At 32.6% G+C, this 27,186-nt stretch overlaps 1 protein-coding gene across 1 annotated transcript; it reads right to left on the reverse strand.

Moving 5' to 3' along the window:
* Positions 1-893: 893 nt before the first annotated feature.
* Positions 894-26,179, reverse strand: LOC132758108 (protein arginine N-methyltransferase 9-like). The gene is made up of 10 exons (XM_060749616.1): positions 25,769-26,179; positions 17,790-18,026; positions 16,653-16,820; positions 16,161-16,263; positions 14,451-14,527; positions 11,396-11,570; positions 9,601-9,799; positions 3,998-5,153; positions 2,617-2,773; positions 894-2,096 (listed from the first exon to the last, which is right to left on the reverse strand). The coding sequence occupies exons 1-10, from the start codon at positions 26,053-26,055 to the stop codon at positions 1,716-1,718; spliced, it is 2,940 nt and encodes a 979-aa protein (XP_060605599.1). The 5' UTR covers positions 26,056-26,179; the 3' UTR covers positions 894-1,715.
* Positions 26,180-27,186: the final 1,007 nt, after the last annotated feature.

Raw genomic sequence — 27,186 nt, forward strand, 5'->3', positions numbered from 1 at the left:
TGTTGATACCTCTTATAGTTTTAGAGTTATGTCCCTGACAAAGTTCAAAGTGTAAAAATAAAAGGGCAATAATTAAAAAATTAGGCAAGGCAGAGTTACAGTTCTTGTGCACTGCACACCTACTAAATGAGATCTATCTACCTACAAATTTTCATGTTGATACCTCTTGTTGAATTCAAAGTTATGTCCCCGACAAGAAAAGTGGACGGATGTTCTAACGGGACAGTAATAATGTGGCTACTCTATTGTTCTCTCTATTGTTCTTTTTAACCACACGAAAGAAAATAGCCACATAAAAGCATTACGGAATGAGTGACATCAAAGAGAAAGAACAGTTACCTATTGTCCCTCTAGCCACATTATTACACTCCCGTGAGAGCTGACATACAGACGGACAAAGCGACGATTATATGCTCACCCTTCGGGGAGCATAAAAATCAACCAAAATTTAGATATTTTGTCTACTTGAAGATCTTGTCCCAAGGGTTGTCGTGGCTAAGTATAAAAACAATACACCATAAACTTAAAAAGTAATGATCAAAGTGAAAGCTTGCAAATGGCAACACCGCCATGACTGTAACAATACTTTTTTTTTTCAAAAATAAAAAGTCGAACTAAAAATTAGTTTCCAGTTGAAATTAAGAACAGAGGTTGTTTAGCACTTATTAACTCTGGCATCCATGTTTGTCAGCAAACCAAAACCATTTCAGCAATTTTAGTAAAAAACAACCAAAACCATTTCAGCAAATTTAGTAAAGAACAACCAATCATTCCTTACAGTTTTATCAAAAACCTAAAGCATGTCTAAGATGTTAGTTGAAACTTTATGACCTAATGACCATTTCTGTAAAGTTACATTAAAATCTATAGCGTGAATATAAGCTTATTTGGTGGCCATTTTTCTTCAGCAGACTGTAACAATTTCAGTGATTTTGGTAAAAGGCCGCCTATGATCATTTATGTTAAGTTTCACTAAAATATACCCAATGGCAGTGATGTTGTTGAAAGTGTTTTATATTTATCTTGTAAAACACAATAGAATTATAGTTTCATCAAAATATACTACATGTGGCTAATTTCTATTTTGAACTCTGGCGGCTAATTTTGTTAAACAACAAGAAAGATATTAGTAACTTCTTAAAGGACCACTTAATGATCATTCCTCTGGAGTTTCATCAAAATCTTCATAGTGGTTTGTGGACATGTCCTTTACAGGTCCTTCTTTTATTGCAGCAGACATGGACCATTTGAGGAATTGTCAGAGGACCATTCAAAGATCATTCCTGTATAAGTTCAACACTATTTACATCTAAGATAATCCGTGATAATTTCCTTGTTTTAATTCTTTTAATTTCATAATAATGTTATCAGCTATGCTAGCAAAATATCTTCTACACTCAGTAAATTAATATTGATTCGACAATGTTGCTTAGCATTCATACATTTGACCTAATCACAAAATTGAAACTGATTGACTAATTATAAAATATTTAAATTCATTTAATATAGAATCTTATTGGCTGATTCACAATTATGCAAATGATTTGGATGTAAGTGCAGAGATAAAACAAACAACAGACTTTAAAACATTATTCTTTTATGAACTGTACATTGATATATTCAATCTATTACTGTAATATCTTCGATCTTTTCCTGTAAAACATTAAACAAAAAAGCCAGCCAATGCATCTTCAAACTGGTTAATGAACTTGGCTTTAAGCTTGTCCATTCACATTGTTTGGTTGTATGATTTTCACATCTAAACAGCTGTTTTGTAATGTGATCTTAGAAACTATATGTTGCCCTGTTACCATGGAAACATCATCTTTAATGATAATGCCTGCTTGTTTCCAATGACAACGAGAATCCAAGGTGCTGATCACAATGTCTTTGTTTAACCTCAATTCAAACCAGTATACTAAAGCTGTGATCTTCCCAGAGGTCACAACCTCAACTGACCTTTCAACCGTTTGTTCAAGGTCATTTTTTGTAGTTTTTGCAGAGATTCCACTTATATCAATGGTAAGAATTTCTTGTACATCAGTAAGTCGAGTATAATTCAGGCTTGTCATATCAATATTCATGTGATTTTGCATCTGAAAGAATAACAATAGCATTAAAGGAACATATACAGTTCAAAACTTGTTAATTGAATTAAATTGAAAATGCTTTTTTTCTATACATGTCCATGTTACAAAATTGACCATGTTACAAAAGTGACCATCTGGGTGAGGCTATTTTTCAAAACCAAGGAGTATGACAAACATAACTTTTTGTAAAGGACTATTAAGTAATGCTACCTGCCAAATATCTATTTTATTTTATGAGCCAATCACTACATGCAAGTGTGTTTCTTCATCAAAACAGATGACTGGCCACATAGAACAACTTTTGACCTTATGTGCATGATCTTAATTAGTTTTTATGCACTCCAGAGTTTAATTTTTACTGTATTCCCTTAATTCACATATGCAACAGATGAACCATTTCATAATATTTTTCCAGCCTCTCTAACATTGAACATAAGGAAAAAAGTATGAAAAAATAGTAAGTTAGACAGAAAGATGGAGGGAAGACAACCCTGCAACTGTAAGAAATATGAAGGATAAGAAGTACCTGGAAAACATTGATGAAGTCTGCAATCTGAAACCCTAGAGTCCTATCATTTCCTGTCACATGACTCAAGCTTTCAAGTTCTTCAGACTCTATAAATAGCCCGTGAATTTTTACCTCAGCAGGAAGAATCAAACCATCCTTTTTTAAACTTGCTATCCTGAAAATGAATCAAAAAAAATTTCAGTGTATTATTCAGTCATGTGACATTCCTGGGGACCAGTCCAAAAAAGGTCACATGTATATAACAAGTCTTTTAATCCAGGTACACAAAAAATGTATTCAAAATATTGCTATAATATTATATGTATTTATATTTTGTTATATTGTTATTTTTGTTGGAGATATAACACAATCTCTCTTTACCTAATCTTTTCTTTTTTAACCCTTGTTAAATATCTTAAATAGACTTGCCAGTCTTTCAATCTGAACAAAAACATTAATAATTTTTAGGGAAAATTTCAAAATACCGGTAATTACTGAGTGAAGTAAAGTGTCAAGAGTCTAGGTCAAATCCTTTTTGAGCTAAAATTGACACAAGTTGAAAATTGCAAATTTTTACTACATCAAGGGCAATAACTCTACAAATACTAAATAAATCAACAAAAAAACCCACATGTGCACTACTACACATACTAACCAACATTCCTGTATAGTTTCATGACAGTATGGGAAATTCTTTTTGGACTACGGGCTACACAAGTTGAAAATTGCAAATTTTTACTACCGGTAAGTCAAGAGCAATATCTCTGACAAAATCATATTAATCCACAAGTAATACCCCAGGTGCACAACTTCACATACTGACCATCATTTCTGTAAATTTTGTTCATTCTAACTGAAGCACTTTTAGAGCTTCATGTGACACAACATGTGGTTATTGTTTCTTCATATTTTTCAGTGATTCTGATTACAACACAAACCAATCAGTCATAAACAGTAATGTACCAAAGAGATGTATATTTTGTGATTGTTAAGCATTTCAGTTAACAATCACAAAATATACATCTCTTTGGTACATTACTGTTTATGACTGATTGGTGTGTGTTTTAATCAGAATTTACATCAGATGCACCGAAATGGTTTGAAATTGAAAATGCATAATTATCCCTAATTGTATTGGTTGAGAAAATAATGGTAATTACAGTAATTTACTGCCCAACAGCTGTTGTGTTAACCAAGGTGAAGTTACTGAACAAATACTCCAAAGTTTTAAGTGAATATATCCAATGGATTTTGAGGAATGTAATTTAACAAAAAGATAACCTAAGAAATTCAAAGAAAAAAAGGGGGTATAACTGAGCAAAAGTAAATTATAAGGTTACCTGCCCTTGAAAATGCATTCAAATTTTAAAATTAAACAAGTACTGTAATCCTGTCATACCTATGATATACTAGATCTTCAAACACTTGTTGTCTAAGAGCACCGCATGGCTCAACCACATCACATACAATCACATCCACTTTCATTTCAAGGTCATTCAAGTCAGACAACTCTGTCAGAATTATCTCCCCTGGTTTGCAACCATTTAGTGCTGCCACCTGGTGTAATGTATTATGATGTTCTTCTGGTGTTGCCATGGTGACCCTATTATAACCCATTTTGGCTGCCTGAATGCCCAAGAATGATAAATGAGGAGAAATGTAGAGAAATGACAAATATGAGCCTGGTTTTTGTGCCCTATAGGACTCCAGCACATGGCAGTAATGTCTGTTCAGTTGTATGTCATTCACATATTCAATGTCAACTTGCTCAGCATATGAAATCAACTTGGGAACAGTGTGTGAATATTTCCCAGCCACTGTAACACTATCCATATACTCTAGAGGAGGCATTGCATCAAATGTTTCAGTTAGCCTAGTTTTTCTACCAACAATGCTTGTTGTAACATGTGTATCAGTATTATTTATGTCTAGAGAACATTTCTCCATCTCTCTGTCAACATCTAAGAATGAGGTACTTTTTTCATTATTTTCAATGACACATGGATTAGAAATGATGTCAATCTCCTGGTTTATACATGCTGCTACCTGTTCATAATTGTCAGTTTTATTCTCTTCTAATGTACACAGGTTTGTTATATTAGAACAATTTTCAAATTCCTGACTTGCACTGCAGTTTGTATCAACATTATGACATTGACTGTAATGAGTGTTTCCTATACCCCCTGTCTCAACATCATCACAAATGTTTGTCCTCTTATTCTCTAATACATTCTCACCATCTAGTACATTACCATCTATATTAGCTTCACAATTACAAGTGTATATATCCGACTCACAACTTTCTACTTTTCTTTTCCGGAAAGGTAAACAATTTGTACTACATTCTTTCACCGATGTTCCACTACATGTCTTAAATAAGTCACTAGTTTTAGATATACTTGTAGCAAGGTTGTGGTCCTTAACATGTTTTGCTAATGTGGTTTTAAACTGTTCGTTCTGCGCTGCTTCACATTTGGACAGTCTTAGACAGTCACATTCATAATGGAATGTTGCTCTCACTTTCTCTTTTCTCTTTACATGACAATTTTCATGACCTTAAAATAAAAATAACAATTAAATATCTCACAAATATTATACAACAATATCCACAATATATTTCTTAATTTATGCAATTAAGACTTGGTATCTGGTTAAGTGAAATGTATAATATTGAGAGAAAATGTGTATAGTAATGCAACTAGGACATCATTACAATGTCATGAATACCAACATTAAGGTGTGCAGAAATCTGCATTTTTTCAACCTGCCCTTAGGCAAGTTGGACAGAAATATTAACTTGTTTACAGCTTAAAAGTTGTCAGATGTTAAAACAAAAGGGTCCTTCAATAGAACAAGAGGGCCATGATGGCTTTGAAATTGCTCACCTAATCTCAAAAAAAAAAAGAAACAAGTAATATTGTTAACTATAAACAAAAGCAGATATAAAATCTAAATCTTAAACTGATATCACAAATATCGCAAAGTTCATATTTGTATCTTAAATAGTCCATGTGTAAAAACATTACTGGTTGCTATTGCTAAGGGAAAACAACAATTCCAAAAGATATGTACATATAAGGAAAACCAATGACCCCTTGGGCAGGGCCAATTTTGACCCTAAGGCTTTTATTTTAACAAACTTGGTAGACACCCTCTAGAAGAGGTTTCATGCTAAATATCTAAGCTCTCTGTTTTTTTAAAGCTTTTTTTTTAAGGTTTTACAATATACATATAAGGCAAAATCAATTTACACCTTATATAGGGCCACTTTTGACCACAGGGCTTTTATTTGAACAAACTTGGTAGACACTGATTAGAAGATTTTTCATGCTTAATAATTTAATGCACAAATAAGTGAAAATTCAATTATTTAACCTTCAAGGTCATAAAAGAGCCAAAGTCAATTTTAGTTTGATAAACATGAAGGTCTTGTCCTAAAGAATGTTCTGTTATAATATGAAGTCAATCCATTCAATAATATCAAAGTTACAGCCAGTTACAGCCAAAAAAAATGAAAATTTCAATAATTTGACCTTCATATTCAATGTCATTTATGAGTGAAGGTCAAGGTCTGTCCAGTCATTTTTAAGGGCTATCCTTGAAGATTATCATGTTAAAGTTTGAAGACAATCCATTAAAAAATAACAAAGTTACAGCCAATAATAGCCAAAAAAAGAAAATTTCAATAATTTGACCTTCATAGTCAAGGTCATTTATGAGTGAAGGTCAAGGTCTGTCTGGTTATTTTAAAGGATTATTATTAACTAAGTTTGAAGATAATCCATTCAAAAATAACAAAGTAACAGCCAATAATAGCCAAAAAAATGAAAATTTCAATAATTTGACCTTCAAAGTCAAGGTCATTTATGAGTGAAGGTCAAGGTCTGTCTGGTTATTCTGAAGACAATCCATTCAATAATAACAAAGTAACAGCCAATAATAGCAAGAACAAGTAAAATTTGGACTTTTGACCTTGAAGGTCAAGGTCATTCATGGATGAAGGTCAAGGTTAGTGTGGTCTACTGAAAGTCTTGTCCCAAGGGTTGTTGTGGCCAAGTATGAAGACAATACATCAAGAACTAAAAAAGTTATGATCCAGGTACAAGTTTGCGGACGGCAACGCCCCCAGACTATTACAATACCTCTACTTAAACAAGAGCTGTCCGTAAGACAGCGCGCTCGACTTTTTTATTGCTTGCCAATAAAAAAAGTTTTTGCAGTAAAAGGCAATACAAGAATCTCTGTATTTTTAAAGTGAACTAGTTGTTTGATACCCTTGAATATTACAGCAATGTTTATATGACATAATTTATGGTAAAGTGAACAAGTGGATAGGAATGAATTTTTTTAGATTTTTTAAGTTTTTTAGTGCTTGCCTATAATACAAAACATTGACAGTTAAGGGCCATAATTCAAATAAAATCTTTGACAGAATTACCTTCTCCTGGACATGTTTGGGAATCATGATTGTAAACAAGTATTCCAACTTTCAAATTAATATCTCAAACAGTTCAGTCAAAAAGTGGACTGGTACTAAAAACTTAACCAAGATTCTAAGTCGATAAAAGGCCTTAATTTTTAAAACAAATCCTTGACAGAGTTACCTTCTCTTGCGTACAGATGGGGGTAATGATGTGAAATAGCATTAAAAGTTTCAAAGCAATATCTCAAAGGGTTAAGGCAATAAGTGGATTTTACCCATATTCAATGTATTTTCTAAGTCAAAAAGGGGCATAATTCTGTCAAAAACCTTGACAGAGTTATGTCCTCTTGTCTGTTGATGAAGGTCGTGATGGTAAACAAGTATGGTCAGTTTCAAAGCAATACCTCCAATGGTTTTGAAATAAAGTGAGGTGGTACAAAAAACTTAACCAAGCTCAATACACTTTCTAAGTCAAAAAAGGGCCATAATTCTGTCAAAAACCTTGACAGAGTTATGTACTCTTGTCTGTAGATGGAGGTTATGATGGTGAACAAGTATGGTAAGTTTCAAAGCCATACTTGTAATACTTCTGAAATAAAGTGGGGTGGTACGAAAAACTTAACCAAGGTGTGACGCCAACGCCGACGCCGGGGCGAGTAGGATAGCTCCCCTTTTCATAGAAAAGTCGAGCTAAAAAACAAAGTCGAGCTAAAAATGTAATGATTAGTTGAATTGTTCTGCTTCACACAATATATTAATCATTAAATTCATCAATGAAATTCAATGCAGACATATAGGAAACCTTTAGTATGTCGATAATATGGAGTCCCATACTACATATAAGGAAAATCAATGACCCCCAAGATGCAGGGCTTTTATTTGAACAAATTTGGTAGACACCCACTAGAATATGTTTAAGGCTAAATATCTAAGCTCTAGCTCTCTGGATTTTTTAAGAGAAGATTTTTTGTGTTTTTTGAGTTCTGCATGGAATTAAATTCTTTGAACAATTTTCAAAGGTGATCATCAAAGGAACATTCCTGTGAAGTTTAGATGAATTTAACTTAGCGGTTTATGAGGAGATGCCATTTAGAGTACCGGGTAAAAGTTAACAAACAGACAGATGCCTGGCGGATGACAGACGAATTGTGATCACAAAAGCTCACGTTGTCACTTTGTGGCAGGTAGCTAAAAATGTGGACAAATTTCCATTATTGTATGGTAGAATATAAATGTTTGTGGAAAATTTCTGTAAATTTTATACAAAACTGTTCTTTTGAAGGAAATTTAAGTGTCAAGAAAACCCAAATGTGAGCTTACAGTCATGTTCCTTTGTCTGTCTGCAATTTAGAATAAAGTTTTTCTGGTTGAACACTTTCTGATTCTTCAGGTATTTTATGTGGCTTAGAAATGTCCAATTTAACAACAAATTTGTCCAGTATTACTGATTTGACAAAAAAAACCAACACCTTTACAATTGCAACAAAATGGGCAAGACATTATTTATTTCTACATTGAGATGATACAACCAATAAGGAAACTTGCTTTATGAAAGCTAGTGTTTCAGGCATGAGGTGGCCAACACGGGGAAATTATTGGTACAGGAAAGTATTCATAGTATTATCTACAGAAAGTAAACATATATTTCATAACAATACTTGGAGATTAAATGTTCCCAATAATTGTTAATGGATAAACATACATATTCTTGTCTGTGTATGTTTTTTTTTTTCTGGCTCAGAAATCCACTTGTCCATGGACAAGTTCTAAGGGAAAATCTACCTGTCTGCTGACAAGAGATCTGATATTTGTTTGTTTGGGGTTTTACGTCACACGGACACAGTATAGGTCATTTGGCGACGTTCCAGCTTTACTGGTGGAGGAAGACCTCAGGTGCCCTTCCGTGCATTATTTCAGGCACGAAAGGGCACCTGAGTAGAACCACTGACGTTCTGATAGCTTCCTCACATGAAAGAATCCGCAGTCCCTGTCGGGATTCGAACCCACAGCGGTGAGGGGCAAGTGGTTTGAATTTAACGACCTTAACCACTCGGCCACGGACGCCCCTAGAGATCGGATAAGTATAACTGATTGATGTTGGAAATACTGATGCACAAAGAGAGTGCACCTATTTTGTACTGCATTAAAATCATATTATCACATACCCTTGTCGCTTTTGCAACTCCGTAAAAATGGTATTGCACAGCCGTACATATATTTTGATGTTATTTGTGTTATACAAACATAGTGTAAAGATGCACTAAATGTTAGCCTTATACTGAATGTGAGTCAATGAAAAATGATTCTTTTTCACATTAAATGGTCTTTATTTTTGGTATGTGGTAAGTAGAGTATTCAATTCATGTAAGTTCGTTACTGAATGTCCAATATTTATTGAACTTGTTGAATAAAATAATACTATGCTCGCCCGAGGCTCTAATTATATAATTTCATTAAACTCATTCAATAAATTCAGTATTGAACTTACACACATTCAATATCCTCTATTTATTATATATTGAGACAGATATTACACATGTTTTGTTTACTTCATTTAATGTACAGCTTATATAACCTACTGTTGGATTGTTTCCTGCTAATGGAGGTAACAGGATAAATTGCTTGTTCCCAGCAACTCTTCTTATCTGCCCCTGTCCCTATAGTGATTGTGTCATCAAGGTGAAGGTCAAACCATACAGCAAGAGCATCAAGGCGGCCATCTTGCTTCACAAATAAATCACATAACCAATCTTTACCTTTGTGTAAAGCTTCCAGCTCCTGTAATTTCATATATTCTTGTATTATAACAGTTTCACCATAAATCCAACTTAAATAAACTGAGAGCCATATTAAACATTTGTGATATAATAAGAATCAATTTTTATTCACTGTTCAATAATGAAATTGAAAGAACAATTTTTGTAAATTTTCTATAAATCAGGTACCACATGCAATGAAATTATTGGTTGACCTAATAACAAGAGCTATCCCATAGCAGGGGACACACTCTTCTTGTTTTTAAAGGCAAACACTTTGGAGTAAGGGTTCTCTAAGAAAACACCATTTCCTGTGGGCCAAATTTAATCTAAAACACCCACACTGATGTGAGGGTCATTAACAATAGCTTGAATTTTTCTATTGAAAAGTGGAGCTAAAAAATATTTGAAAAGTATAGAGTTTAATGTGCAGACACTTAATGTTCAAATTCTGACCTTTAAGGATGACCTTCACCTAGTATCTGCTTATGCCCAAGTCAATGAAAAATTACTTAATTTGAACTGTTTCATCAGTCACATTATGTCATGTTTTAAACACTTTCTGATGAGGTAAAACACTCAAACATATATTTGTACAATATGTTTTATTTTTTATATAATCTGTACAGTGGTACAAATACAACATAAGTTTAGTTATAGATTTGCAAAAACATCACTACATAGAAATTTAATTTATGACAGACAATATTTGTTTAACACTAACAACCAAACAATTTCGTTCCATCTAAATTTGCAGATAAAAATATTCAAAAGGTTATAACTTCTGCATATAGAAGAATTATTTGAACTAGTTTCCACATACAAGTACAAACAGTTTTAAGGAAATCCATCTCCAGCTGTAGCATTCACAAGACTACAAGTGCATGGACAGACTGGCATGGGATCAAGCTCACTCCAGTATACCCCCTTTCAACTTTGTTTGTTTCATCGGGGTATAACTTCCTAATGTAATTTGTTTTTGTTTCAAAACACAGCATTCCTATATGAAATGTAATTATGATTTAATTCCAGATTTTGCCTTTCATGTCATTCAATAATTAAACCTGCAATTTGACTATTTAAGCCACTAGATGGCGCTGGGGCAAATTTTCATGGTATTTTTGACATGCTTTACATCCAACAGCCCTTTTTTTGAAATAGTGAAATAACCAAGAAGTAATTTGCCTAAAAAATTTTTGTATAACTTCTTTGCAACATTTGAAATAAAATGGCAGAGAAAATTTCATGAAAAATTCACTTAAATGTACTTTGTGAAAAAAAATATCAGTTAACTGTCAAAAATTTGAAAATCCTGGGGCGGAGTAAATGGGGTCATGAACTTCAGATTGTAAACAAATACACATGGCAGTGTTAACTTTCCTGCAGAAGATTGAAATATTACTCATGGCATCTGTTTGGGAAGGGAGCTGATCAGTAATAACAATTGTTATCATCTGCTATAGTGTTTGTTTACATCAAATTAAGCACTGGTACAGTGTCCTCTGCATGAGTGATGGTTAGTTCATCTGATAAACACAACTACAAAATTCTCCCTACCAGGGCAGGGATTTTTGGGGCTTTAAGCATGCAATATACAATGATTACATAAGAAACTTACACAAAGGTTGCAAAAGCTCACTCTGAGTAGTTCTACAATGTTGGTGAGTATCTTATAGCCTCCCCTGATCTTTGCCAAGTTTTCCGTTGTATAAGGTTCCTCGGCAATATGACCAGTGTTACATAACAAGTTTATGTGACTTACATCAAGATTCTGCAATACTGGATACAGTAATCTGAAACATTAAACTATTCTACATCACAAATATATTTGTATACCAAAACAAGGGTGCCATAGTCACAAAATACGCCCGTTTACAAAAGCTTTAGATGGAGATGGGGGCATTATGGATAAGTGTTATCTAGCAAGCAAGTTTTTATTCTTGGCACTGTGTTGTTAAATGAACCTTAAAACAAATCAATAGGGAAGATATGCACAGGATGTGTGACCTTGACCTTGGTCGCAGGGACCTGAATTTTATGCACGGCACTCAGCCTCACAATGATGAACATTTGTGCCAAATTATATTGAAATCCCTCTATGCATGTAGAAGTTTTGCTCCAGACAAGCGTTTTTCTATGAGCTCTAACTGTGACCTTCACCTTTGACCTAGAGACTTGGTTCATGTGCAGGGCACTACGTCTCATGGTGGTGAACAATTCTATAAAGGAACATTAAAATTCCTCCATGCATGTAGAAAATATGCTCCGGACAACATCTGGATATTTAATCATCTCCAGTGACCTTGACCTTGCAAATATTAATCTAAATTAAATGTGTCACACCTGTAGTCATGATAGTTACCATTTGTGCTACAATCCATCAATAAATGATGACTAAATGGTCCCTATACACATCTTCAAATTTTTATCTGAACTTTGACCTCTATGTGTAACCTTGACTTTGGTCGCAGGGATCTGAATTTTGCGTGTGACACTCAGCCTCACAATGGTGAACATTTGTGCCAAGTTATATTGAAATCCCCCTATGAATGTAGAAGTTTTGCTCCGGACAAGCGTTTTTCAATGAGCTCTAAGTGTGACCTTGACCTTTGACCTGGATCATGCATGGAGCAATACATATCATGGTGGTGAACATTTCCATAAAGTATTATAAAATTTTTTCCATACATGTAGGAGATATGCTCCAGACAAAATCTGGATATTTCACCATCTTTAGTGACCTTGACCTTGCATATATTGACCTAAAGTACATGTGTCACAGCCGTAGTCATGATAATGACCATTTGTGTTACAATCCCTCAATAAATGATGATTAAATCGTCCCTATACACATCTTCATATTTTTATCTAAACTTTGACCTCTATGTGTGACCTTGACCTTGGCTGCAGGGACCTGAATTTTGTGCGTGACACTCTGCCTCACAATGGTGAACATTTGTGCCAAGTTATATTGAAATCCCTCTATGCATGTGGTAGTTTTGCTCCGGACAAGCGTTTTTCAATGAGCTCTAAGTGTGACCTTGACCTTTGACCTAGAGACCTAGTTCATGTGCGTCACATGGCTTCTCATAATGGTGAACATTTCTATGAAATTTCATTAAAATCCCTCCATGCGTGTAGGAGATATGCTCCAGACAAAATCTGGATATTTCATCATCTTAAGTGACCTTGACCTTGTATATATTGACCTAAATTATATGTATCACAGCCATAGTCTTGATAATGACCATTTGTGTTACAATCCCTCAATAAATGATGACTAAATGGTCCATATACACATCTTCATATTTTTATCTGAACTTTGACCTCTATGTGTGACCTTGACCTTGGCCGCAAGGAGCTGAATCTTGCGCGCGACACTCCGCCTCACAATGGTGAACATTTGTGCCAAGTAATATTGAAATCCCTCTATACATGTGGAAGTTTTGCTCCGGACAAGCATTTTTCAATGGGCTCTAAGTGTGACCTTGACCTTTGACCTAGAGACCTGGTTCATGTGCGCGACACTGCTCCTCATAGTGGTGAACATTTCTATGAAGTTTCATTAAAATCCCTCCATACATGTAGGAGATATGCTCCGGACAAAATTGGACGCCGCCCGCCCGCCAGGGGCGTTCCCATAATACGTCCCGTTTTTCAAACGGGCGTATAAAAAACTAAATGGTAACCTAAAACAATGCCTAAAACAGCAAGTGAAAATGTGGGAGGCCCCGTTTTAAGACTTGGTTACCTGCATAAGGCTAGTGCTACATACAGTGACCTCAAACATAATTAATAGCAGACTGATAAATTTAAATTTTGTGCTTGTCTGAGAAAAGAGATATTAAAGGAATTCCACTGAGGTATTTTAACATGAAAGTACTGGAAAATAATTTTTGATATTAACCTTCTGTTTGATGTAGGTCTAGACCAATAAATTGTGTGCCAAATTAAAGATCATTCCCTCATTTTGTTTTAACAGCATTACTAATCTAATTGTGAAAAGTGACCCACAAATGAAAACTTCAATGCTTTTTATTCAAATTGGGCTGAGAATAGCACAAAAATACGATTTTCAATTTTCAATTAATTCAGAGTATACTATTTTTCCATATGGTTCTGTTTTTAAGTGCCCCAGCTAATCTTTGTAAGAATTTGAAATTTTCTTTAAGGCTTTTGGACCTTAGTAGAGTTCATTTAACCAGTATCAATCTAGTAATTGCAACATAATCACTATCTGTTCTTTTCCATGTTTATCATGTGCTACTCGGTACCTGTTTATTTATGTGTTCATAATATTATACATGTACTACAGATTGTTAAATATAGATATTCTCAGTTCATTGCTAAACTTTATGAATCAAATGTTGTACTTTTTGCAACAAAGTAGTGCAATCAGAAACAAAAGATATACTGCAAAATCATTATTATTCATGGGAAACTAATTTTTGTAGTTTCTGTGGATTGGTCAATACACAAATTTGAGATCCAAGGAAATTTCATTAGTTTGTTGTAAGATTATTTTGCATCACATTATTTACGTTCTACCTTTTTGAAAAATAGTCAGTCCACGACTTTAAGAATCCACAAACAAGTTCTTTGTGACATAACCACGAAATTTCATGCCCATGAAATTAAATGAATTCACAGTACCTTGTAATACATCAGTATACCTGCTCTGAGTTCTTATAGTTTCACACTCAATTCCACAAACATACATGGTGGCCCCACATGGTATAACTGTTCCCATCTGAAATTATGTAAACAATTATATTGTTCTGCAATCTAAAACATTAATACAGAAGGTGTTTCATGCTTAATATCTAAGCTTTAGCTCTTAGGGTGTAAGTAAGTAAAGTCTTTATTTACTGAGGCTACACATTTGGTTTCCCAATCTTCCATGTGGGCCTCAAAACATAAATATACATAAAATATACATAATTTACATCATGGTTATACAGCGAAATTTTCAAATAACATACATGAAAACACAAAATGCATAATATATACATGAAAACACAACAACAAAAACAATGTACATTCAAACAAAATACATATTCAAAACACAATGCATGTACATACATTACTTAACACTAAATAGGTACTTATGTGAAATTCCAACTGATATAGGAAGCTTGGAATTTTCCAGTAGTTTCAGATTTAAAAATAGATAAAAGAAGGTTTTATAGTTATTTTTTTCGGTTGCCATGGCAAGCAGAATTTAGCATGGAGCGTAATTCTTTGGACAATTTTTTAAGAGTTTCATGCCAGGAACATTTCTGCCCAGTTTTAACAATATCGGCCTTTTGGTATGAGAGGAGATGTTATTTATAGACAAGAGGGCCATGATGGCCCTGAAGTCGCTCACCTGTATATAGGCCCCCGGGGCGGGGCCAGTTTAAACCCCAGGGCTTTTATTTGAACAAACTTGGTAGACACCCATTAGAAGATGTTTCATGCTAAACATATAAGGTCTAGCTTGTCAAGTCTTTTCTTTACACATATAGTTAAAAACAATGACACACCTGGGGCAGCGCCAGTTTTGACCCAAGGGCTTTTATTTGAACAATCTTTGTAGACACTTACTAGAAAATGTTTCATGCTTAATATCTAAACTCTAGCTCTTTTGGTTATTTCAAAGAAGATTTTTAAGTTTAATTTGCTATACACATATAAGGAAAATCAATGTCTCCCGGGGCGGGGCCAATTTTGACCCCAGGGCTCTTATTTGAACAAACTTGGTAGACATCCATTAGAACATGTTTCATGCTAAATATCTTAGCTCTAGCTCTTTGGGTTCTTTAAAAGAAGATTTTTTTAAGTTTTTACTATATGCATATAGGGAAAATCAATGACCCCCTTGGGCGGGGCCAATTTTGACCCAATAGCTTTTATTTGAACAAACTTGGTAGACACTCATTAGAAGATGTTTCATACCAAATATCTAAGCTCTAGCTCTTAGGGTTTTTTAAAAGAAGATATTTAAAGTTTTTTCTTTCGGTTGCCATGGCAACCAGAGTTCTGCATGGAATTAAATTCTTTGAACAATTTTCAAAGGTGACCACCAAAGGAACATTCCTGTGAAGTTTGGATGAAATTGGCTTAGTGGTTTATGAGGAGATGTCATTTAAAGTAAAAGTTTACGGACGGACGGACGCCGGACGAAAAGCGATCACAAAAGCTCACCCTGTCACTTTGTGACAGGTGAGCTAAAAAACGACTCACTGACGGGAAGTGCCCTTAAACACTTTATGCTCAGGTGAGCTAAAAAAAAAATAAAGATCAAATGTTTTTCATGATATTTAGAACATAACTGAACCAGAAACAAATTTTCAATTTCACAAGTTATCATAACATAACATAACATTAATTATTTTACTTACTGGTGATGTAGATATGAGGTTTTTCCAGGCATGTATTAGAGTAGAGACAATATGTTCCCCAAATAAACCAGCATCAAAGGTTTCTGTAACCACTAACTTTACGCTGCCAGGTTTATTAAAAGAATTAATAATATAATGTAAAAGATTATTTTCAAATTTCCAATAACATATCATACTAAAATCATATCTTTAATTCTATCTTTCATACCTATTAAAAACATCTACTTGTAAATGCATATTAAAGATACAGAGAAAAAAGAAAGGAACTCAATGTGCTACCAGTAATGTAATATAAATTTTTACAATCCAATACCAGACAAGAAAGAAATTTTTTAGAAGACTGCCTTCCATTCTATTCCTGTTTGAAATGCTAAATTGTAAACTGTAACATATATCATGTATACATACATGTATATTCTGAGAAATAAAATACTTTTAACCCCATTTAACTTAAAAACGAAAACATGTTAAGAAGAAATGGTATACATGTACCTTGAAGAGAGGTGTGACGGAATTTCAATGTCTGTGGAATGTTTGTGAAGCAAATTAATTTTGTGGAAGACACCGTTAGCTTGGAGAACATCATGTGCTACATCAATCATAGCACGAGATCCATCACATGCAGTCACTTCAACAGCCCCAGAAAATTCACTCATCATACTGTCCAAAAAGATAATTCATTCATCATATAGTACTGTCCAATAAGATAATTCACTCATCATACAGTACTGTCCAATAAGATAATTCACTCATAATACTGTCCAATAAGATAATTCATTCATCATACAGTACTGTCCAATAAGATAATTCACTCATAAAACTGTCCAATAAAATAATTCACTCATCATACAGTACTGTCCAATAAGATAATTCATTCATCATACTGTCCAATAAGAGAATTCACTAATCTAATCATACTCTCAAATAAGATAATTCATTCATCATACTATTCAATAAGATAATTCACTCATCATACAATACTGTCCAATAAGATCATTCATTCATCATACTGTCCAATAAGATAATTCACTAATCATACTGTCCAATAAGATAATTCACTCATCATACAGTACTGTCCAATACAATAATTCACTAATCATACTGTCCAATAAGATAATTCATTCATCATTCAATACTGTCCAATAAGATAATTCACTAGTCATACTGTCCAATAAGATAATTCATTCATCATACAGTACTGTTCAATATGATAATTCATTCATCATACAGTACTGTCCAATAAGATAATTCATTCATCATACAGTACTGTCCAATGAGATAATTCACCAATCATACTGTCCAATAAGATAAATCATACAGTACTGTTCAATAAGATAATTCACTTATCATACTGTCCAATAAAATAAATCATACAGTACTGTTCAATAAGATAATTCACTAATCATACTGTCCAATAAGACAAATCATTCATCATACAGTACTGTCCAATAAGATAATTCACTAATCATACTGTCCAATAAGATAATTCACTTATAATACCATTGTTTAAATAAATACAATTTGTTGATGATTTACTGAACATTCCACAGTATTTGATAATTATGTTAATAACAAAATCAATTTATTAAATTACTTGTACTATAAATAAACATTAAGGGTAGAGAATACCTTAAAATTCCTGTTCCTGTCCCAATGTCCAGCACAGTATTGTAGCCTGACTTAATAGCTTTGTCAATAGCAAATTTGAATGCAATATTACGTCTTTTATCATTAAGCATTGAAAAATGCCATCTCTCAACCAAGTGGCTGCATACATTCTCCAAATTATCCCTTGCTGCTAGATAATTTGGGTTGACAAGCAACGATTTCCTTATATAGGCAGCTGCCTCCTCAACATAACCAAGCCTGAAAGAAAGAACAGTAGAGATGAATATTTCTGTTGAACTTAAGCGCAAGTTTTAACAGTCCTTCAGTCACATAACATATACAGTCATGTAAGTGGTCATAAAAACAGTATTTCTGTATCGTGAATCAATACTGATGAATAAAATGATTTCTAAAGCTAATGCCAGGCTTTTCCCGGCCTCTCCACCTATATCAGTAATTGAGAATGAATGCCTTTAAAAAAGTTCTTTTAACATCAATTGTTGTTAAACAATCAAAACATAGTACATGCTTAAAACACATGATGGATTTCATGAAAATTTAATTTTATATACATTCCTTTTCTAAACATTCAACTGTGCAATATTTTATTTATTCAATTTTATTTTTAATACATCAAGTATTCACCAACAAATGCCATCACAATGAGGGAGCCACTTTCAACTTTTTCTTATTTCTACAGAGGAAGAATGTAAAAAATTAAAATAAAGGATGCATCATTTTTTGTATGAAATAAAACTAAAATTTCATATTTGACCTTGACAGTCAAGGTCATTTACAGTAATGATCATGACAGTTTTGTCATTACTGTTCTTTTGTTCAAGAATGAATCAAATCAATAAATAATTTGGTTTTGATGGTCAACGTCATTTATAGGTCATGCTCATATTTTTTTTTTCAAATGTCAATAGACATATTCCCGAATTAAGAACATTATTTTGGGTTTTACCAGCTAAGCCGTAGGTACAAACAAACTTTTACAGTTACAGCTTCGAAAAAAAGCACAACACGTTAACCAATCTATTGTGACAGGAAGTATACTGTGAAACTATAATAGTAAGTTTGTTAGTACCTACAGATTAGCTGGGGGAAAAACCCACATTTGCTGAGTTCCGGATAACATCTAATCTGTCAAAAAACTCATTTGTTCAAGCATAAATTTAAGCTGTAAATTTATAACAAATATTCACAATTTTTGCTAAATTTATTAATGATGGTCAATGTCATTTAAAGGTCATGGTAATATTTGAATTACTAGACATGTTACGTTTTGTCATGTGTTCTTCTGTTCAAATATAAATCAAATCTGTAAATACATGTAAATAAAAAAAATCCGGCAATTTCAGCAAATACAGTTAAACTTATTAAATCTAGTGAAAATCACTTCTTTTGGTTAAACACAGAAAGATAACAAAAGTTGCAAGTCAAGGGACAGTCAATGTTGCATGTTTAAACACCTCATGATCCTGATAACAGTCTACACAATAAAACTTTTTGAGATTATAGTCCTTCAGACTAAAACTTCAAGAAAATCTATAGCCCCAAATAAAAATTTGTAGTCCAAAAATTTATTTACAGTTATCTTTTTTATTCATTGAATCACACATTGAATTTCAATGTGTACAGTTTGGAGCATTTGTAAATAAAATAGGGTCTAGAAGTAAATATATACTAATCAGGGCTCTAGCTAAACCAAAATTTTAGGCAGAAGTGACTTCTCCCTCAGCTGCTATCAGAGAGAAGTTTGAACACATAGTGAGAGGTGAAAGTGCTATTCGCATTGACTTGATCTTTAAAAAGATGTTTTAAATCTATTTACTCACTCATATCTATCTTCAAATTACAAATAACAGATCATGATAGAAATACAAATGTAGATCTTTTAATTAAATAAACATTTTTTTTTCATTCAGGAGTATTGTATTGCATAAATAATTAGATTTACAGTAAATCAACAGTAATCAAGCTGTGAACATGGTGAAGGACAAATGGTCAATCTTTTCAATTAAAAAAAACAACACAGAGCTATATTTAAGTATTATAACTCTCTGGTAAAATCAACAAGAGGGCCAAGATGGCCCTATATCGCTCACCTGACCCATCAAACTCATCCAAAATATTATTCAAAAACTAGGTCACACAGCCCAAGTACTAGTATGTAAAAACTTTGTAAGCACTCTAGAGGCTATTGTTTTAAAGACATTTTCTACAGTTTTATGAAAAATTAATCCTTTCATAGAATTTTCTAAATTTTTTGTATGATGAGTAAAATCTAATGACGAATTTAAAAATTAAAAGAAAAATATATGTTGACGTGTTGGATTTCTTGTAAAATGGCAGTTTCCATGGTAACCGTATATCTAAAAACTGTCAAAATAGCCTAACTGTGTTATAACGAATAAAAAATGTATAAGATAGCTTAAAACACACAACGAGCATTGTTTTATGCAAAGATAACCTTATCTAATGATTCTGTATGAAACAAATATTAATCTGAACATATTTCTTTAAAAAATGAGTTTTCCATGTTCCTCAACCGAACAAAAAATGAGAAAAATGAACATGAATTCTCAGAATAATTAGAGATATTGAAAAAAGTGTTTCATAGGATTTTCTAATTTTTTTGTATGTTGTGTAAAATTTAATAACAAATTCAAAAAGAAAAAGAAAAATATATGTTGGCGTGTTGGATTTTTTGAAAAATGGCAGTTTCCATGGTAACCGTATATCTCAAAATTGTCAAAATAGCCAAACTGTGTTGCAATAAAAATTTCTTTTTCTTTTGATGTTATATTAAGTAAATGATACTGAATATTTTTTTAAAACATATCTAGGGCAATATTATTTTTTTCACTCGACTAACATACCCGAACAGTAAGCAAGTATTCAGAAATTTACAAAGAAAATAATGAAATTCGGAACATTTCTTGGATATTAATTTTGTTTTTTTATTCAACACTTTTAAAATATATCATTTTAAACTTCTTTGCCCAGTTGTCTGCCAGTAATCAAGTCGCGACACACTTTCGTCACTCTACCACAAGTGGGTGGGGTAACGCGCGCAGAATTATCATCAATGCTGTCGTACTGATTTCGAGACGTTTCGGCCCCAAGACGTATCGGCCACAAATTACCCAAGACAATTCGGCCCCAGACGTTTCGGCCCTTTACCAAATCGGCCCCAGAATAAGTACTGTGTTTTAAACCGGTATATTAAAATTTCATAGTTATAATAATCATAAATGACAATTTTCATGAAGTGATTTGAAAGATTTACGATACGTCTTATATATTTTACGTAAAAGATTAAATCTTTACCAAAACCATCAACGATTAGATACTTGTTGCATTTAATGTTAACTTCAATGTTTATGTATATCTCATAATTAAATAGCTACTCGTAATTATTTCCTTGATATTGAAAAATCTAACACATTTAATTATCAGGTAAGGAAAGTTAGTTGTTCATGCACGTGAAAATCGAAATATCCGTTCATGTAATTTTACAATGAAAAGAAAACAGAAGCCATAATATCTATAATTCTTTTGTCACTGTCAACATTGTTTGATTAAACTAATTAATAAATATATAGCAGGTACATTTATGATTTGGTTTCAGTCTTTCAATCACTTTTATAACAAATAGCATCTATCATAATCTAATACGGTAACAATAATAATTAAAAATATTATCAGGAGATTATAGCAAACCGTTTTTTTAATCTTTTGAAGTTTTCTCTGATATTACTTACATAAGGCTATAAACAGTTAATAAGTTACACTTTGAAAAAAATACGTAGGCCTATAGTTTAATTAAGATAAAAAAATAATGTTTTCTAAGGAATAATTGTAATTAACTTTCTTAAACAAGAAGTTTTAGTGGTTTGTTTTATAAATTAAGGATTAACCTGCCTTTATTGTTTGTTACACCTTTAAAAACATTAACGTACAATGTATATCTAAATGATTCAAGAGATCAAAAGATAATAATTATTTAAAGAATTAAAGGGTCATAATTGTTTAATTGTAATTAAATCAATTGTTGTTAATTAATTTAATTAATTGTCTGTACTATATAGTAGGGCCGAAACGTCTCGCGGAAAAGGGCCGAAACGTCCAGGGGCCGATTTTTCCACCGGGGCCAATTTGGTTTGGGGCCGAAACGTCCTGTTTGCGTCGTACTTATGCTTGGAGAAATCCTTTATGTGATGTTGTCTAAACGACCTCTTATTCTTTTGAACCGATCTCCTTTTGAACATTTAGAAATATCTATTTGGTATTATTTACTCATTATTTGCTTATAGCCGAAATTTAAACACTTATCCGAATACTATTCAACTTGACCTTCATTTTGAAGAGTAATTATCCGTGATTATCTTTCTTGGAAGCGCATAACGATCCGCACAGAAAACTACCGAAAACGTCTTTAATTCAAATAAATAGGAAGATATTGGTCAAAAAGGTTGTTGAGATGATTTCTGGCTCAAGTTAAAATATGGGTCATCTCGGGTCAAAAAGTAGGTCATACTTTAAAAATAGAAACAAGCAATTCTAAAAAAAGTAACACGCAGTTCTATAAATAGTAACACGCAATTCTATAAATAGTAACACGCAATTCTAAAAATAGTAACACGCAATTCTATAAATAGTAACACGCAATTCTAAAAATAGAAACAAGCAATTCTAAAAATAGAAACACGCAATTCTATAAATAGTAACATGCAATTCTATAAAAAGTAACACGCAATTCTATAAATAGTAACACGCAATTCTAAAAATAGAAACACGCAATTCTATAAATAGTAACACGCAATTCTATAAATAGTTACACGCAATTCTAAAAATAGAAACATGCAATTCTAAAAATAGAAACATGCAATTCTAAAATAGAAACACGCAATTCTAAATATAGAAACACGCAATTCTATAAATAGATATACGTTGTTGTTGTTGATGATGATGATGTTAGATATCTATATATATATATTTATTACCCTTCCAGATTTTTTAAGCCTTTTTGATTGGATATTGATCACCCGAAAGAAATTGATATTACCGAGCCAGACGGGTAATATACACACTAAATTTCCCCGTTGGGTACCCCACGTTCTAAACAAAATGCGCTGTGGCGATGCCCGTACGGTTTGATTTTACGCGATGTAAATTCCGATTTACAAGCACTTTTTAACTGTCAAATGATAAATATTTACCAAAATAGAGTAATCATACATATTCTCATCAGTATTGAAAACAAATATGACCTTGTGAAAGCTTGATATTAATTCCAAAAAAGTGCGTTAAACAGACTACTCCTTTTCTCTTGTTTACATTCGTTATGTTCGAAAGAAAATACGTCATGTTTTTATGTGACGTCATGTAGTGATGAAGGGGTACCCTAAAGGGAATCTTATTTCGACGTTTCATTTGAAGTAGCAATGATTTATTTTAAAATCGTCTTAACTCGGCAGGGGAAGGGTAATAAAATTATTATTTTGGTTTTGGAGTGATATATGTGGATATATTACCTGCCAAGATAAAATCTTGACAGGTAATATATCCACATATATCACTCCAAAACCAAAATAACATATAATATACACACACACACCAATAAATATATAATTATGGTCATTTAATGCACAAATCTGAGAAAATTCAGTAATTTAACCTTCAAGGTCAAGGTCATTAAAGAACCCAAGCAAATTTGGGATTGATAAACAAGAAGGTCTGGCCCTTAAGAATGTTCTGTTATAATATGAAGTTGATCCCTTCAATAATAGCAAAGTTACAGTCAGTTACAGCCAAAACAATGAAAATTTCAATAATTTGACCTTCAAAGACAATGTCATTAATGAGTGAAGGTCAAGGTCTGTCGGGTTATTTTTAAGAGTTATCCTTGAAGATTATTATGTTCAAGTTTGAAGACAATCCATTCAAAAATAACAAAGTTACAGCCAATAATAGCCAAAAAATGAAAATTTCAATAATTTGACCTTCAAAGTCAAGGTCATTCATGAGTGAAGGTCAAGGTCTGTCTGGTTATTTTTAAGGGATATCCTTGAAGATTATTATGTTCAAGTTTAAAAATAACAAAGTTACAGCCAATAACAGCATGAACAAGCGAAATTTGGACTTTTAACCTTGAATGTCAAGGTCATTTATGGATGAAGGTCAAGGTTAGTGTGGTCTACTGAAAGGTCTTGTCCCAAGGGTTGTTGTGGACAATGAAGACAATACACAAAGAAATAAAAAAGTTATGATCCAGGTACAAGTTTGCGGACGGCAACGGCAACGCCGCCGCAACTATAGCAATACCTCTACTTTTTTTTTCAAACAAAAAAAAGTCGAGCTAAAAATAATATTTAATCTGGTCCGAAATGTCCAAAGCAATTGTCCAAAGTGTCTAACACATGATCCTAAATGTCCAACACATGGTCCGAAATGCTCAAAACGAATTATGGTGGTTTCGTCGGACTATCTTAACTTAATTTATGAAGAGGTGCGAAAGTGGTTTTGTTGATCTTATGTTATATAATAATTAAAGGAAAGTGGACATGGTTCATATATATATATATAGTTTTTTTATCATCAATATTTTGTTATAAATTTTAAATCATTATTCGTTTTTTTCAGGTTTTACTTATATACGTGTATATATTTTTATGTTCTTTTTTTGTATTATGTAATGCTTTTATGTAAATATTACTGTTATACTAAAGAAAACAATAAATAATAGGTTTAAATTTTCAATATCTTGTCTTTAATTGCATGAAAATGTGTGATAAACCACGATAATTGGCGTGCCCATCATACAATAGATAGCCTTTTGATACCATCTCTCGAACGGTACCATCTCTCGACCAAAGTGATAAATTTTATATTTGACAAATCAAATTTATGTTGTGCAGCAAGAGATAGTTTAATAAAGTGACAGGCACTTACATTTGCTTTGTTTTGGCAAAGTTCCATATTTACAGCTTCATTTTGACCATTCTTATAGTAGACGAAAGCTCAATTTTAAGATAATGGCAGCCTACTTTCATTTTTGTAATTGTGTATTTTTGTAAAGTTACCACTTCACTAATGTAGATTTGAGGAATAAGTCAGAACAATAAGAATACTTTATGAACCCATCTTTCAAGAAAAAAGAAGCGTAATTTTACTGTATTTTTATTTGTTTTATGAATGTTGACCTAGTTTCTTGATTTATTGTTTTGTTCAATCGAATATTTAATCGAACAAGATAAATCAAGTTGAACACCACTAAATATATTTCTTCTACTGTTCTCAATATACAATTGATACCATTGTCAATGTTGAAAAGGAATAATCAAATTTCGGTTGATATAAGCAAAGCTGCTTGTGATTTGTGAAGCTGTTGTATTTAAAAAGTCAGATGAATTCTCCAGGAATGTGACAAGACATGAAAATAAATGAAAATGTGTTTGTTTTGTTCTATGTTACAGTAGAAAATTTAATTAATGCTTATAGTTTCAATATAAATGGTCTCCTCTTTCTAAAAGTTATTCGTACACTATAAATGACTTGGTTCGATAATTGGTAGCAAGGGGTCAGCTTTGTTCTACTAATCAAGCACCCCAATGAGTTCACGGCAGCCATTTTTTAAGGTCATGTTGACAAATTTTAAGTAGGTCAAAACGGACACAATACATGCCTCTACAATCAAGAACTTTACTAAGTTTAAAGACTCTTAACATCCTAAAAATAATTACAATTAAGTGAAATTATTGTTCGAGAGATGGTACAACGAGGCTATATTGTTTGCACTATATAAATTAAGTTCGCCGAAACCACTACCTGTTTTATTATATAAGGTCAGTTCGCCAAACAGGTAGTTCATCGAAACCACTCTCACCCTCCAAAACAATGGTCCAAAGTGTCTAACGCATGATCCGAAATGACCATGGTCCGAAATGTCATATTACCAACTGTATGACTTCTGTTTAGTTCAATGAATTTACCTGAACAACTGAGCACCAATATTGTTGAGAACAACATCATGGTCAGGATAAAGTTCACATGCTTGGTCATAGCATTTAAACAGATCTTGAAGTCTTTTCTGCTCCTCAAGTTGCTCACACCATTCTCTTGTAGCTAATGCGAATTCAGTGTAGACATCTGCCGCACAGTCAGATCTAAGTTTTAAATACAACAGAAAATTTGCAAATGCTCGTCCATAATTCTCAGTCTGTAAACAATTCCTGGCATTAAGTAAAGAGATCTGTGCTATCTTAGCAACATTTGACATTTTCAAATATCAATTGAATGAGATGACATTGTACCAAAACAGTCAATGTTTCCTTATTTAATTGGCTAAAAAATGAAGAACAAAATGGTCCTTTCAAGGAAGTCTTCAACCGGTGCAATGTGAAATTTTTGAGGGGGATACTAATCGACGGTCTCCGCAAAATCGACGGTCTTTGACGGTCTCCAAAGACCGTCAAAGACCGTCTATTGTAGGAGACCGTCGATTAGTAGGTTATCTCACAAATCGACGGTCTCGCGATGAATTGATAAGAATAATTTAGAAATAATTAATAACAGGTCAATTAACATTTTCTTTTACGACGATGTCAATATTTAAGGATATTAATGGGGAAAGAAATGATTACATAAAAAAGGGAAAAATATAAAAAAAAATATGGTGAAATAAGATATTGTTATGCAGCAAATTAGATAAACAAATTAACAATGAAATATATTGAAATATAAAAATGTTATTGAATTTATAAATAAAAATCAAGGTCTTATATTTTTATTTAGATCTATATTATTATTGTTAGTAGTAGTTAGTAGTAGTTAGCGGTAGTAGTAGTATAAATATAAATTCGTGAGTTTATGCATATTTGCATATATTCTAAAGACCGTAGAAGACCGTCAATGGGGAGAGACCGTCGATTTGTAGTTTATAGATAAAGACGGTCTCATGGTATAGTTTTATGTCTACAAGGGCCGTCGATTGTAGTAGACGGTTGATTAGCAGGTTACTATACAAATCGACGGTCTCGTGATTATACATTAATTTGATGGATATTACATAGTTATCAATTAATTTAGCCGGTCAATAAGCAAATTCTCTAAGATAATGATTTATTGATTTCAGTATTTTTTGATAATTTGTAAAATAATAAATAAGATTTAAAATGAATAAGATAAAACATAATTAACATGCCATTTTTTTATATTTTTTTTTAATTTCTTTTTAAGACAATGAAATATATTGGAATATAAAAATGCTATTAAATTTATTAAAAAATATCAATGTCTAATATTTTTATTTATATCATAAGTAATAGTAGTAATTAGTAGCAGTAATATAATTTCGATGTTTTAGCTTAAAAAATACATACATAAATTTGTGAGTTTATGCACATTTGTA

Source organism: Ruditapes philippinarum, unplaced genomic scaffold (genome assembly GCF_026571515.1).
Source record: "Ruditapes philippinarum isolate M1 unplaced genomic scaffold, ASM2657151v2 ctg10286_1_1_1_1, whole genome shotgun sequence".
Classification (NCBI taxonomy): domain Eukaryota; kingdom Metazoa; phylum Mollusca; class Bivalvia; order Venerida; family Veneridae; genus Ruditapes; species Ruditapes philippinarum.

What these genes read in the sequence shown, in the direction of transcription:
- LOC132758108 (XM_060749616.1), bottom strand. Translation starts at nt 26,055, where the DNA reads ATGTCAAATGTTGCTAAGATAGCACAGATCTCTTTACTTAATGCCAGG. An exon ending in ACCTCATATCTACATCACCA is followed by an intron (nt 14,528 to 16,160) that starts GTAAGTAAAATA and finishes ACATAATTTCAG; the next exon opens with ATGGGAACAGTTATACCATG. An exon ending in ACTATAAGAACTCAGAGCAG is followed by an intron (nt 11,571 to 14,450) that starts GTATACTGATGT and finishes TTAATGTTTCAG; the next exon opens with ATTACTGTATCCAGTATTGC.